Below are 15,073 nucleotides of genomic sequence, written 5' to 3' on the forward strand. Positions count from 1 at the left end.
TCTTCATGGTTACTAAAGATATAAATTTGATAGTTGCTCTCAAAATTGGCTGTTGAATCAGATAATTTTAACAAAGGTATTAATTTTCAGGGATTAAATTTGTCGGATTTCACAGCCTTTGTTCTTATTTACAAAAGACCATAAAATAAAATCCTAAGAAAATCTGAAAAGGGGCCTTCAGCAAAAATTGGTCACCATGAAAATATTAAAACATCATCTAATCCGCCAATGTACACAATTTTTTTCTATCGCTGTAATCCACTTCCACTTGGCAAGCAAGAAAGAGGAGATTCTTCAACGAAATGACTGTTATTTCAGACACCGTGTCCCGTTGTAACCACCGTTAACATGGTTAAAAACTTTTCACTTCACAGGTGGGTACAACATTGTGTTTGTATTTTATTGGGCGTCTGGTTCTAAAAAGTCAAAAAATTTGTTCAATTTTGATTTGAGCAAAGTACGCTCCTACGTTTAACATCAACACGGTACAGTGTGCAGTGGTGGTATTAGTAGAGAGAGTGTTCAGTGTTCGAGTCTGTTCATAATATGTGACAAAACAATTCAAATTACTCCAATAATGTGTGTAATAATAAGCTTTTCTTAGAAGCTTGAAATGCTTTGTCCCAGTCTGGAATTCAGGTAACTAGGGCTGAAAATCTTCGGCGTACATACACATCAAAGTACCGTTCTGGCACAGTGGCATAAACATCATTTTCAAAGTTTGCTAAAACTTCAATATTGGCGTAAAAAATTATTCACAAAATAGCATCAAATATATACTCCATAATCCATCGTTTTTTCGGCTCTTGTTCCGCTTCTGTTTACATTTTTCTGCTCGCTGCTCCCCATGCTCAACCATTTTTTTGCTGTAACACTGTGCTTCAAATGTCCACGAGAATTAATCAGTTCATGTTAGTCATAGTATATTCTCATTGGCATGTCTCACTCACTAAACCTTCTGTAAGAAACTCAATGTTGGTACCAGTTTTTAGCACGTTTTGGCGCAAGGATTACTCTTTGAAAAATTACTTTTGGCGCATGCAATATCCATATAGGGTACTGGGTTCAGTAGGGTTTCGGTAGAGCAGCGTATAAAACTGTCCAGACACTGTCAGACTGTGTGTGTAAAACACACTGTCATTGTACATTGAAGATGTCATCCATTTCTGACAATCGTATAAGGTTTGATCCAATATCAGTAGTCTGATAGTTATTTATTCAGTAGCAAACAATGTCCCTCAACTAAATCCAGTTTTAGCTTTGAGCAACTACGTTAAAAAGATATTAACCAAGCAAAAATGGGTGCAAACGGGACTTTCGATTTCTCGCTTTCACAAGTGCTGTGTGTGAAATGCACGAAAGTTAAAAAAAATATCACGAAAAAAATCTGAAGAAACATCATGAATATTTTTCTGGCGAGCAAGTCCGCTACGTGAAGCAACAAAAGCCCCTGCGGGGCAATCACCAAAATATATTTCCCTTATAAAAAAATATATACACCTGAATAATTACAAAATCTTAATGGATAGAAATATTTGTTCAGCCGTTGGGAAGATATTTATGAGTTTTAGAAAGTACTTAAAGTCTACTTTTTACACTAAGCTACATACAGTCTGTCTATCCTCCAAATAGTTTGCCATCTCTAGTGGTTTATTAATGCAACTCTCAAATAAAGTTCTTTGAAAGGAGCCAATGAGTGAAAAAAAGTGCAGTTGAATGGAATCTTCTAAATGAAGACACGTGTTTATAAAAGTTCGTTATCTAAAGCAGCATAGTCAAAAGAAAAAGGCCGATACCCGGGGCAGTAATAGGATTGCTTAATGTTTCTGAATTTCTTCTCGAAAAGCTATTAAGGCTTTGTTGTATTAAGTTAAGAAACCACGTGACGTTGTTTCATTTCGACCACACTTGCTGACGTTTTACGTTTTGCTCTTCCACAACATTGCACAATGATGATGAGGAACTCGATGCAGGTTAAGACGAGGAAGACGATGAAAAGAATGAAATAAATCTTCTTCGTATCTTCCTCTTCATCCGCTTCTGTTGCTTCTATGAATGAAGAATGAGTAAAGACTATAGCATGAAACATAACGCCTACATGTTTTTTTATAAGAACATCTAAACATTTTGAAGGCTTAGGATGTTCTTAACTTTTTGAGTTTTAAGCCTAAAAGTTTTTGTCCATTTTCCTTAAAAGTGTTTGTCCTTAAAAATTGGCCATTTTAGAGCCTGTAAAGCCTCAAAATGTTCTTAACTTGTTCTTAACATTTTGGTCATCGAAGCCTTATGTTCTTATGTAGTTTGTTCTTATAATAAAAAACGTGTAATGTAATATCCTTTTTGAGCAACAACAAGGACCCAACGCCCAACAAAGAATATGAACTAAACTGTAGTTGTCTCTAATCGATATATTACAATAGTATGAGTGATATATGATAATAAGATAATTGTAACGGGATAATGCCAATTGGTAGAAACTACAATTTAAATACCCTTCCATTATTTTTTAAAAGTTCGACGGTCCTTTACAAAGGCAAAACTTCCCTTAAAAACGATTTGAAGAAGTCATTGATTTGGCGGCAATGAAAGGCATCATATTTACTACACAACCCTGTGTCACAGACCCACTGGGACCGCAACCCCGCAATTTGAAAATTTGGCCAAAATTTCGTCCCCGGTAATCAATATACCCCAAAATTTCAGCCCGACAGGGAATTGAATTTGATTACATCCCTATTCAAATTTCATAATGTAAAAAATTGCACTCCAAGTAATAGAATCTCTATCTCCATTGTGATAAAGATGGAAAATTTTATCCCGCCGTGGGAAAAAGTTTTACCAGGGCTGTGAGACAGGGGTGTGACTAAGCATTAACAATCGACTTTCTGTCATCTTTCGCAACCTGTGGTCAAAAAATAAAGGACACCTTCTCACAGACTCGCTGAGACCTCTTAACACTGGAAAAATTGGCCAAAATACCTTTTCAGGTGGAAAATAATCCTTCAATTTTTATCCCCACTGAAAATAATCAAATAAACCAATGTTCACTTCAAAATGTTACGCTATTTTTCCCATCTCTACTGAGTTTTCTGACTTGAAAACAAAAGAATCTAAATTCCAATCCGTAAGAAATATGGGAATATCAATCCCTATCGAGTTTCAGTCCGTTATTTTTATTCTCACTGGCTAAAAAAATCCTACCGGGCTTTTGGGGAGTGGGTGTTAAGGGAAAACAAGTCAGAAAGTCGACAGACTAACCTAGAGCTATTGGAGTTTCATATTTTCCAAAATAGCTCTCAAATAACTTGCTACTAAATACTTTATCTAATTAACATTTAGCATTTAGACCCCACCCAATGTCCAATGCATCGAATAATAGTACGCAAGAAGGACATCTTACCCAATCTTGTACCCAGAGCTACTTTTCCCATGGATGTAAGTACAAACGTGACTTAGTACAAAATCATATAAAAAGAATTAAGGGCCTGGATTCGAGTTTGCATCTTACCTTGTTTTTCATAGATGAGATTTTGTTCATCATCGCTGTAATAATTTTGACAAATCGGGAAACCTTTGGGACGTGGTGGATGGTGACCTGGTGCTTCATTAATCACCATCGCCATACCTAATGATGAGAAAGTATCAAAATATTTCATCAAAATATTTTCATTCTTTGTTTAATTGTAGAAGATTTGGAAGACGTGTTGTTGACGTCCGGGGGGGGGTACTAGAGTTGCAAGCTAACAGATGTGCCGCCCGAATTTTGACCCTCTGACCCTAAGCGGGACTAACAAAGAAGAAAAAACTGGAAAATTTCGTGAATTTTACTACCCTTATTGGGACTAATTTGACCTAATTTCGATCTTTCTGGTGAAAAAAAGTAGAAATTTTTCTATTTTTCTGACCTTTAGTGAGACTGAAATTAGATTTTCTGATTTTTCGAACCCTAAACAGGGACTGCCAGGTTCCAAAAAAGGTACCCATATACCCGTATCCAACCCGGGGCTGACGTCTAGTTTTGAGAATGTAAATCATCCTAGCCATCAAAGCACAAAACGTTCATTTATCATTAGATCCAATTTTACTGGAAGGATTTTAATGTGAGGTTTTGTGAAAACTGGTTAGGTATCGGTAGAAAAAAAAGACAGAAAGTCAGTAATCAGTCATCATTCCCCTTTCTGAGACAATACGAGACTGACCAATGTACTGTAGAATCGCTTCTATAGTACCTCTTTAACCTTTCTCGGGCAAGCAAAAGTGAAACTTTAAGATATACGCCGTTAATTTTGACGACGGATTAAATTTAATGTTCTCTTTTTTTTCGAGTGGTATATTTTTTTGAAATCTAGCTGTAAATTTTACTTTCGATCTCGTATTTGTATAATAACCACGCCGGCTGCTCAAGGCTGCGCAACTTAGGTAGGATTTAGCGGCTTCAAATCCTACCCAGGAGATTCGCTTCTAGCCTTTCGGGCTTCCTTTTCAGTGAGACTGACAACTTAGCCATCGATCCCTAAAAGACATCGCCTGAGCGAGACACTAACCTTGCATTGAGTGGTACTCAATATGACAATGTAAGAACCATTTTCCCGGATTATTAGTTTTGAATCTGATGACTGCATAAGCACCCACTGGTACCATCAATGTATCTTTCTGAATCGGTCGATCGAATCTCATCTCTGGAATATCATCACCTCCAAAACTTTGGTTTGACCATACTGGCTGATTGCAATACTCTGTTGCGCAATGGATGTCTTTGTTAGGACTTTTATAGAGTTTTGACGAGGAATTATATTCACCAAACCCAACTTTGAGGACATGGAATGAATGACCATGTAAATGGATTGGATGATGACGTTTAGCACGTTCTTTATCACCGTGATTGGTCCAAACCATTTGAATTGTCTCATCCTTTGGTAAATCGATCTAAACCAGAAATTTGGGGTTAAAATCTAGCTTCTAAAAGAGCTGCAAAAAATCGACCCTTAGGGTGTAGTATCATCTAAAGTCTGTCTTGATATAATATGCAGCGGAGACAATAAAGGTTATAAGTTTGAGAGAATTCAAATTAGATGGCGATTCGTCCTTGTTAAAAAGTTATACATGAGTGGGATGTTAACGAAAAAAGAAAATTCTATACTAGGCCAGGCCTATGATAGGCCGTTTACTCTGGGTGCCCCTGGGTTCTTGACCTTAGTCATGTGTACATCTGAAAAGTCTTTTTCGACAATCAAAGTTGTTAAACATTATAAATGATTTTTGGCTGATGTGCAGATGATTTTCATAGAAACCATTGTCTCGCTAATCTAATGAATTCCAAGAGAGAAGCATGACAGTCTAATAATTATGCTTCTGGAATGTTCTGAAAGAAAAATCGAGGAAAATTCAGTTACCTCATGGTAGCAATAACAATTTTGCAATCCCACACAACTTGTTTCATTGCATTTAATTTTGTGTCTTATATCTTCATGTTGCGTGGCTGACGAAACTGCAGGGTGTTCAAAAATGTTCCCGTTAACCACCATCCGCCCGTCGCCCGCCACCCAGTTTAACATGATCTCACGTGATTGACCTTGAGTATTAGACATAGACAAATAAACAAGTTAATCCTCATATAAAACAAATCTAACAAATATACAAATCAATATCGATACAATCTCGAAAGTTTCATATGTACTTCTATTCTCTAAATGAATGTCCAGTTAAGTTAAGGCAGTAAGGTCCTCTAAATGAAGCAAATATCTACAAGAAGTAGGAGCAATTTTGATTACTTACTTTTTCATCCCGTCCGAATTATGTAATAAATTTCTACTTAATAGAGGGCCCGGGAGGTACTTGGGCAAAAAGGGGTATGGGATGTGCCGCTGGTCAGGGTATCTTTTTTCACCTCCATAAGTTCCAGGTAGGGTTGAAAAACACCAACATGGAAGAGTCAGTAGGGTACCTTTTTGAGGGAATTTGGAAAAAACTTTGGAATTTTAGCCCCATTCAGGGTTACTTTTTTCAAAAAATCAAGTCCCACTTAGGGTCCATTTTTCCAATTTAGGCGGCACACCCTCGTCGGTCGGCAAAGGTTATAGCCCCCCCCCCCGGGTAGGATGCCCATTTGCTCGGATGGAGTGCAAGATTTGAGTAAATTTTTATATTGGCATACACAGCGAGTCCTCCTAAATCGAACCTTTTTGATTCGAATATCTCCTTAACACGTACAAGTTTTTTGGTCTCTCCTGTTAACAATGCGTTATAAAAAATCTCTATAACTTGAAATTTCCATAATTTGATCAAATGTTGGAGCTATGGAGATACCACTGTAAAAACAAAGCATTCGATACATACCTTTTGTGAAAACCGGTAATTCTTCAATGTCTTCCTCGTGATGCGCAGCACGAAGATCGTGCACCAATAAACAATCAGTGTTATGATGATTAGGGTAAGAAGGAAACATACAATTCAACACGATGCATTTCTTTTGTGATGTACAAGCGATTCTGGATGAAGTGGGATCTTCGTTGAGAGGAGCACCATCATAACGTAAAATGGCACGTGCGTAGTGATTGATGACGTCATCCTGTGAGACAGAAAGCAATAATCAGGTGCTGTTAGACTACATTAAAGTTTATGTAATTACAAATGGCTTATCCCCAGGATATTAGCGGATGTCAAACATTTCCTATCTTAATTAAAAGATGATGTTCTGATAACCATAATACACTACACACTTGAAAATGGATAAGACTTGGATTAAGACAAGCCACGAACTATAAATTAAATTCACTGGAGTCTTTAGGATATGCCCTACGTTTTAATTCATAGTTCCTCTTCTGGGTCATCGGAATAGTCCTCTAGTTTTGAAGGTATTAAGATCACTGAGATTTAGAGGTAGTTTTTCAATCTCAGCCAAGAAGAATCTTTTAGTAAAGTTTTTTAAAAGTGGTACCCTAATGATAGTACTACTCAATAGCGATGTAAACAAATCGAGAGCAATAGACCGATACGGCAAAATCCAGTTAAGCACTATCTTCAAGCAAACCTCAAGCAAGCTGCTTGTTTCTAACTGACATAAATTTCACCCACGAAACAAAAACCTATGTGAAGGTCCAAACGGGAAATATTTGAAGACTTTGAGTTATCAAGTTGTTACTAAAACAATCCTGTACATAATCTTTCTACCATTTCTAATTAAAAATGTCTGATCGTTGGTGAAAATGACGTCACAAGGAATCTGTCTGTAGAATTTTTTTTTTTTTAATTATTGCGATGATTCCCAACTGGCACACAACGTTGCTTCAACGTTTATTTAACGTTATATGGACGTTGTGAACTTTAGATAAACGTTGAAACAACGTGTCAATTGGTTTCTGATGCTCACCTCCGTACTGTCACAACGAACCCAATAATTTCCAACAGTTTGATTGGCTGTCAAGATGAAATCATAACGTTCACCAGGGTTGATGATAAGAGATTCTACAGGAACAGGCTCCACTTCATAACCATCTGTGGCAACGATAGATAACATGTGACCATCAACGGAAATCCTTAAGGGAACAATCAACCCTGAACCAATGACGCGGAATCGATATTTCTTGTTGGATGTAACGTTGTACACGTGGTTTGGTGTTTGTGACCACAGTCCTGAAAGATTGATTCATTAACTCGTTGATTCAGTAAGAATCGTTTGCTCGCTAGTAGGAATTTATCATTCTAATTTTTAAAAGTTCTTAGTCCCTTTTAGAAAAGTTACATCGAAAAGGGTTTCAAAGTTTTTCAAAACCTTTTATATTCTTAACCTTCAAAAACCGTAAAGAAAATTTTCTGATAGTGTTTTTGTGGCCAAGTGCTCATAGAAATGATGTTTATAGTATTGCAGGTGGTAGCACATCTCGTAACACCCGTGTGGGATCATATAAGCAAACTAATTACGCAAACCTGTTTCAGGGTCATAATATTGTCCTTTTCCCTCGATGTAAGCAGACTTCCATCCGTAAGGAGCGAACTGAACACCGTCTATCGTTTGTGGATGTTTGAATCCTTTCTTTGTCTTGTAATTACCGTAAAGCATCTTAGCGTGTAACTGAAACAGGAAAACCATAATGTTTTATAAAATGGCCGAGAAAATCAAAAGAGGTCAAGTTTAGGTTTCTTAGCGAGCCTTGCTTTGTATCTTTTGTATCTCACGTAAAGCGCGGTGCAGTGCAATAATCTTTTGACAAAGTACTTTACACGCTTTTTTTTATAATAAATTTTGATTTATGACCTCAATCAAAAGTATGAATGTCGGAAAAACATACTAAAATGCATGAAATTTAGTTGAGCAATATGGTATAAAAAATTAAATAGCATTAAAGGGAATTAGATTCACAAATCTTTGAGTTACCTAGGGTAGAAAATTTCATTTGTACGCAGAAATAATTCGTCCGCTAGTAAAAAGGTCTGTCGGTAAAATAAATTTTCTACCAATAAGGTAAGCCATTGTGTTAAGTTTCTAGGATTTTGTTTGATCTCGAACCAATCCATACTTACTTTATTTTAACTAAACACAAAAGAAAATATATACAATTAAATTTTCATGGGTCGTTACCCGTACTGTTTTTTCTATTACTGTTAATTAGGTTATTATTTTCTTATTTGGAATTATAAGTTATTACTGTTACTTCATGCTTACTTCAGAAGATCTACTATGGAACCAATCACCAACATGCATGATGTAATCTTCAATCTCCTCCTCGCCATTCGCTTGTGGCTTTTCTTTGATGATCAGCGCACCGAATAATCCGTCTACACGCTGTCCTCCGACATGTGAATGGTAAAAGAAAGTGCCACTTGGCGATGCCTGTGAAAAAAGCAAATTTAGTGAAAAGTTCTAACAATCCCTTTAAATTTTAAGTTAGTTATGTACATTCAAGCTGGATCTGATTTCAAACCAATGACCTACTTCATCCATGTATGTCCAATGAACAATGTTGTGTTCCAATTATTTTCATTGTTTCACCACATTGGCTTCGAACCGGTCAAGTTTAAGTTATTACCGAGTTTATGTATCGGAGGATATCGAAGGCGACGGTAAGTGAAATCGATACAAAACAAAGTTGATAGTTGATGTACGGCTCTATATCGCCTTTGATCCCCTAAACAGACGACGGTATTTTGGTATTTTTACCGTCGTCGAGCAAATGTGGACGGCGATTTTGGAGACAACTTTGCTTTATACCGTCTACCTCGATTTATCTGGAATACATAAGCTCGCTATTGATATGGATGAAAGAAGTAATCAATTCAAATAATATCTACTACTCACTTTGAATTCATAGGCAAACGTTTGACCAGGTAATATTGGACATTGTGATATGAATGCAACTCCATCACTGAAAGGTGTTCCTTTCTGATGAATACCATGCCAATGAATTGTTACTGATTCGCTCAACAAATGGTTATGAACATGGACGATGATCGTCTGATCTTTATAAACAACCAATGGTGGACCAGGGATACTATTGTTTGCGGTGATGACGGCCCGCTCGTAACCGTCCATTGTAATGACTTGATTTAAAGATACCTGAAGTTGAAAAAGAAATCTTTTCTTGTGATGGGGATCCCTGGCGTTTTAGAGGTACTTCATGACTGATATATCGGTTTGAGCGATAGAGAGGCGAAAATGCTAAAATTCTTTGAAGGTTGTTGTTCTCAACATGTACAATTATATCATTTGTACGTTATATCATTGCAAAAGTGTTAAAGAAATTTTAGGACGTTTTTTTTAGGAGCAAGGTGAGTATAGTGTCTGTGTTACAGACCCGGTGGAACCCCGCCCTTGTCCCCGTTGAAGAAATACCCTACAATCTCAGCCCCATTGGGAAATTGACTTCTATTTCATCCCTATGCGATGTTCAATATAAAAAGATTGCATGCTAAAACCATCCCGACTAGACTTTTTGAGTTTCAAACACTAGAATTTCAATCCCCATTGGGAATTGGATAGAAATTCTTATACCCGATGTTACAAAAAGTCAAACCGAGACTTTAAGGGGTTGAACAATAATCGAACTCATTATAAAAACCCCGGTCTGGAAGGTTTCTTTCTATTACTAGCCGTTAGAGCTAGCGTACCTTACGTTGATTTGTTTTGCATAGTTTTTGATCATGTGATTGTAAAGTATTGAATTCAAAGTGAGCCATAGACTTCAGACAAAAATATTCATCTCGTTCATTCTGTCTTCTTGTCATAACTCGCACTGTTGAACTAACTTCATACAGAGCGATCAAAAAATATATAGTGAAAATTCTGACATTAGAAAAAACTAGAAACAATGAGCTAGTGACTATACTACAAAAGAAATACAAACGTCTAGGGATTCGTATAAAAGATAATTACTTTGAGAATATAAAACGAGATAATTGCTACAATTGATAGATAATGATCGTAAGAGCGACACAAAGGACATCTTTAGCTAAAAGTTCCGTGGGGAAATATAAAATGTAACACCCCCGTCCTTGAGAAAACCTCTCAAATGAAGTTTACAACCAACACCAACATGCCACGCGCATTGATCATTACCAATTAACACAACGAACGTCAATCGAACCAACCAGCACCACAGCTGGATACGAATACTAATCGAATCAGTGGATAACGACCAACAAATTGGATATAATTGTCAACCAACCAATGAAGGTGTTGACTACCAGATTGATACGAATGCTGGTTCTCCTGGTGGGGTGCAATCCTAGTTGCTCAATTCGAGTGGTGAAATCATTGTGATTGGCCGTGTGTAACGACCGGAATGAGTGATGACTTCGACCTTTCGGACACGATTGTCCCGACCAGGAAACACTTGATTGATGCGGCCGAGCAGCCATTTGCCGCGGCTGAGTGATTGGGTGTCATGTACCAGGACCAGGTCACCAACCTGGACGTTTTTTGAAGCTCGAGTCCACTTGTTTCGAGCGGTTAGAGTTGGAAGGTATTCCCTTCTCCATCTATCCCAGAATTGTTGAGTGATTGACTGGACTTGTTTCCAGCGCTTTCTTGGAGTCACGTTGTCATTGTAAGTGATGCATGTTGGAAGTAGAGTAGAAGCTCTTCCAATGATGAAGTGGTTTGGAGTTAGCGCGTCCAGGTCAGACGTGTCATCACTAACTGACGTTAGTGGTCTGCTGTTGACAAGTGCTTCTACTTCAGTGAGGACTGTCAGGAGAGTAAAATCGTTTAACACGACGTATTCGGCCATGATGATCGCATTGAGTGACGTCTTTACGCTTCGAACCATCCGTTCCCATACCCCACCCATGTGTGGGGATTCTGGAGGGTTGAAATCCCATTCAATGCTTTGACGTCTCAAACTTTGGTCGATCTTGGCAGAGTCCATACGTTCTAGTTCCTTCTTGAGTTCATTGTTTGCTCCTTTAAAGTTTGTCCCACAGTCGGAACGAATTAGCTTTGGGCTTCCTCTCCTACAAATGAAGCGTTCCAATACGTTGATGAAGTCGTCTGATTCTAAGGATGGTGCAACTTCTAAGTGAATTGCTCGTGTTGTGAGGCAGGTGAATATGCATCCCCAACGCTTTACACGGCTTCGCAGTACCTTGACGAGTATTGGACCAAAATAATCAACACCCGTGTGATAGAACGTAGGCGTTGATACGGTTATTCGGTCTTCTGGTAAGTTCGCCATCTTTGTAAATGATGGTTTGGCGTTTAGCTTTTGACATGTGATGCATGATTGTATGATCTTTCTACACATGGCTCTTCCACCGATAATCCAGTAACGCTGCCGAAGGAGTGACAACATGTGCTCTTTTCCGACATGGTGGAATTGGTTGTGAAACTTTCTGCCCAGTAAGATGACGGCAGGTTGTTTGGCTGGTAGGACGATTTGATGTTTGGATGCATAGGGAAAGTCTCCATACTTTAGTCTACCACCAACACGCATAACTCCTTGATCATCTAGGAACACATCAAGTTTCTTTAGAGAACCTTTCAGTTGACGTCCTTCTTGGATTTGCTTCATTACATCTGGGAAGGATTCGTTTTGGATGAGTTTGACAAGCTGGTGCTCACTTGACTCTTCTTGTTGTAGAGTTGGTTGATAAGTTGGACTTGATGAGATGATTTCTAGTCTTTGCGTGGATGTCAGTTGCTTGGATTTGCTCGATGATTTTCGACTTGCCTTGAAATTCTTGAAAAAGATGTGTATCCATGCAATGACACGGACGATCTTTCGCCAAGAGGAGAATCTCTCGTATTGTAGAAGAGGTTTGGTTACGTTCATTTGCGTGACGTTTACTCTTCGAAGTTCAATGTAGTTTTCGTCTAGGGGAATCTTCGGGATTGATGGCCATTCCGATTCAGGTAGCCTAAGGTACGCTGGACCGTTGAGCCATACATCGTCTTCTACTGCTTTCAACCCTTCCTCTCTTGTAGCTAAGTCTGATGGGTTTGTCTTTCCGGGAACAAACTTCCATTGGGATACTTCGGAATGCTCTCGTATTTCAGAAATACGGTTGGCCACAAATGTTCTGAACCTTCTCTCCTCATTGTTGATGCATTGCAGGTTCAGCGTCGAGTCAGTCCAGAAGATGGTCTGCTCGAAGTCGTGGTCGAATTCTTTGTTGATCGTTTCTTTGATTCGCACCGCCATCACTGCTCCTTGCAGTTCAAGGCGTGGTAAAGATATTTGTTTTATTGGTGCAACTCTGGTCTTTGCCATAATGATGTGAACACGAACAGCGCCGCATTCTTCGACTCGTATGTAGGCAGTTGCAGCGAAGGCTCTTTCTGAAGCATCGCAGAAGACATGTAGCTGAACAAGTTGAGATGATTCAGGGATTAGATCCAGACTTCTGGAGATGCGGATTGATTTTGATAGTTGTGACAACTCCTTTAGCCATTGTGACCAAACTTCGTTCGTCTTGACATCTAGTGGTTCATCCCAATTGACTTTCAAACGCCATAAATCTTGAAGAATCAGTTTAGCTTTGAGTGTGAATGGTGCTAGGAAGCCCAGAGGATCAAATACTGTTGATGCTTTTTTCAAGATCAGTCTCTTTGTGAGGGTAGTAGGTTTCGGATCGACGTTGACGTTGTAGAGAAAGCAATCTTCCTTTAAATCCCACTTGACACCTAGAGCTCGAGTGATCGTGTTTTCAAATTCAATTGAGGTATTCGAAGCGCGTTTGTGTGCTTATAAAATAAGCCAATCCCAAGAGTCGAAAATGATAACGTGATCAAAAAGTATGCAATTCGCAACTTATCTTTTATCATAGTATAAGAAAGCCGCGGCTGGAATGATAACATCTGAATTTCTACTGTTCTATCTCTGTCGTATTTGATGACTATTTGTTGATCAAGAAATAAGTAGTGTAGCATCTTTAATGGTAAACTTTATTAGTTTGTCGTTAATACTTACTTCGCAGTGCGTTTTAGACATTAATGATATGCCCTTGATAATACACTTGCATTATAATATCATTGTGCAGGAAAGATCAACAATAAGAAATTTAAACAAGCACAAAAATGGCTGGGCTGAAAGAACTAAAAAAATAATAAGGTGCCTCGAAATGCCTTCACAATATTTCAGTGAAATCTTTCTAGAAATCAATGAAATAGTACATCAAGATAATTCTGTGAAAATTTCAAGCCAGCACCTTCAAAATTTATCATTCAAACTGACAGGAAAGTTGTTATCTTAAATATAGTTCTTATAATTTTAATTTTGGCGAAAAACTATCGTTTCCACAAAATACCCCTAAAATATGTCCAAAATCAGTTAAAGTGTTTCATTTGGTACAGATTCAAAGATATCTAGAAATAAAAAACCTTTTTGTGAAGGAAAATAAGAGAAACATTTCAAAAACTATCTACCAATAATAAACTCACAATCTTGATGTTCTTATAAAGCTCGGAGACAGAGATGGAACAGCGATTAACTGAAAAGACAATGCGGTACATATTCCAGCCGCGGCTTTCTTATACTATGCTTTTATTTACAACAAAGGAAAAGTTGACAATAAGCTAAAACAATACATTACCAGACCAGTTTTTTTTATAGTGACTATGCAATAATGGGGGGGGGGGTTTGCAATTTCCGAAATACCGAATAATTTTGCAAAAATTTTCGAAATTTCGTAAAAAGATACTTGCAATTCCGATACCGATTTTCTGGGTATTTTTCCTCGTTTTGACTAATTTTTCATCAAATTTGATTTTTCTTGTAATCATGAATTCCGACAAAAGGGGGATAAAAACTTTATGATACCGAAATTCCGAAGTAAAACTTCATGGATTTTCGATACCGAAAAAAATTCAGCATTCCGAAATACGGAAGGAATTTTGCCCGATTTATGAAATTCTGAAGGAAAAAGGGTCGATTTTCGCAATTCCGAAATACTGTACGCCCCCACAATAATCAACTTACGTTATAGCGTTTTGCTTCATCAGTTTCTGGTCCTTGATCATGTTTATAGAGTGATCCATTGATGGCAACAACTCTCACATTATCTTGGTGCAGCACCAATCGTTCTTCAATGGTCAACCAGAACTCGCAAACATCATTCTCTGGTTTGCAAGGCTCTGGTGTATCTTCACATTTAATGTGATGGATGCCAAAGATGGCAAGGATCAGGAAGACTGCAAGTAATATTTTTTCGCGTGCCTGCATCTTTATTTTGGTTCTATACTAAATTTTTAAATGTTCATTCTAAGGTTTCAAATTTAAAAAGCTGTGATTATGAAATACTTAAAGATAGCTATAAAGCAATCATCAAGTTAATTTTCCGCTCTGTGCACAGTATTGTTTGAAAACTCTCAAATTAAAGATCCTCTACGGAAGATATCAGGCCTATCCAGTCACAGTTGTATAGCAAAAACTGCTGAAAAAGACTAAAAAAACATGGACAATTTGCCAACTTTGTCTCCTTAACCATGATATAAAGTATATGGCTCCTAACACACATCAATTTTGTTGAAAATAGAGAAATCTTCAAAAAAAATCTTCCAAAAGTTCACCAGAGTCCAATAAACCTTATCTTTTTGATGAGCCCTTATGTCAGTTTTTGTAATTTTAATACCCAGAGGGAA

At 37.7% G+C, this 15,073-nt stretch overlaps 1 protein-coding gene across 2 annotated transcripts in view; it reads right to left on the reverse strand.

Moving 5' to 3' along the window:
- Window positions 1–14,695, reverse strand: part of LOC136809033 (uncharacterized) — a 36,038-nt gene extending 21,343 nt beyond the window's left edge. Inside the window, exons 1-10 of one of the 2 annotated variants that reach the window (XM_067065608.1) lie at window positions 14,412–14,695; window positions 9,296–9,553; window positions 8,663–8,830; window positions 7,927–8,071; window positions 7,370–7,632; window positions 6,337–6,568; window positions 5,394–5,572; window positions 4,545–4,926; window positions 3,509–3,625; window positions 1,460–2,049 (exon numbers count right to left, since the gene is read on the reverse strand). In XM_067065608.1, coding sequence (XP_066921709.1) covers window positions 1,871–2,049; window positions 3,509–3,625; window positions 4,545–4,926; window positions 5,394–5,572; window positions 6,337–6,568; window positions 7,370–7,632; window positions 7,927–8,071; window positions 8,663–8,830; window positions 9,296–9,553; window positions 14,412–14,654 — 2,166 coding nt within the window. In that variant the 5' untranslated portion in view covers window positions 14,655–14,695 and the 3' untranslated portion in view covers window positions 1,460–1,870. Of the gene's footprint in view, window positions 1–1,459; window positions 2,050–3,508; window positions 3,626–4,544; window positions 4,927–5,393; window positions 5,573–6,336; window positions 6,569–7,369; window positions 7,633–7,926; window positions 8,072–8,662; window positions 8,831–9,295; window positions 9,554–14,411 lie in introns of those variants that run through there. The other variant, XM_067065609.1, reaches the window with a different exon arrangement.
- Between the last annotated feature and the right edge of the window lie 378 nt (window positions 14,696–15,073).

Source organism: Clytia hemisphaerica, unplaced genomic scaffold, assembly GCF_902728285.1.
Source record: "Clytia hemisphaerica strain Z4C2 unplaced genomic scaffold, Clytia hemisphaerica genome assembly, whole genome shotgun sequence".
Taxonomy (NCBI): Eukaryota; Metazoa; Cnidaria; class Hydrozoa; order Leptothecata; family Clytiidae; genus Clytia; species Clytia hemisphaerica.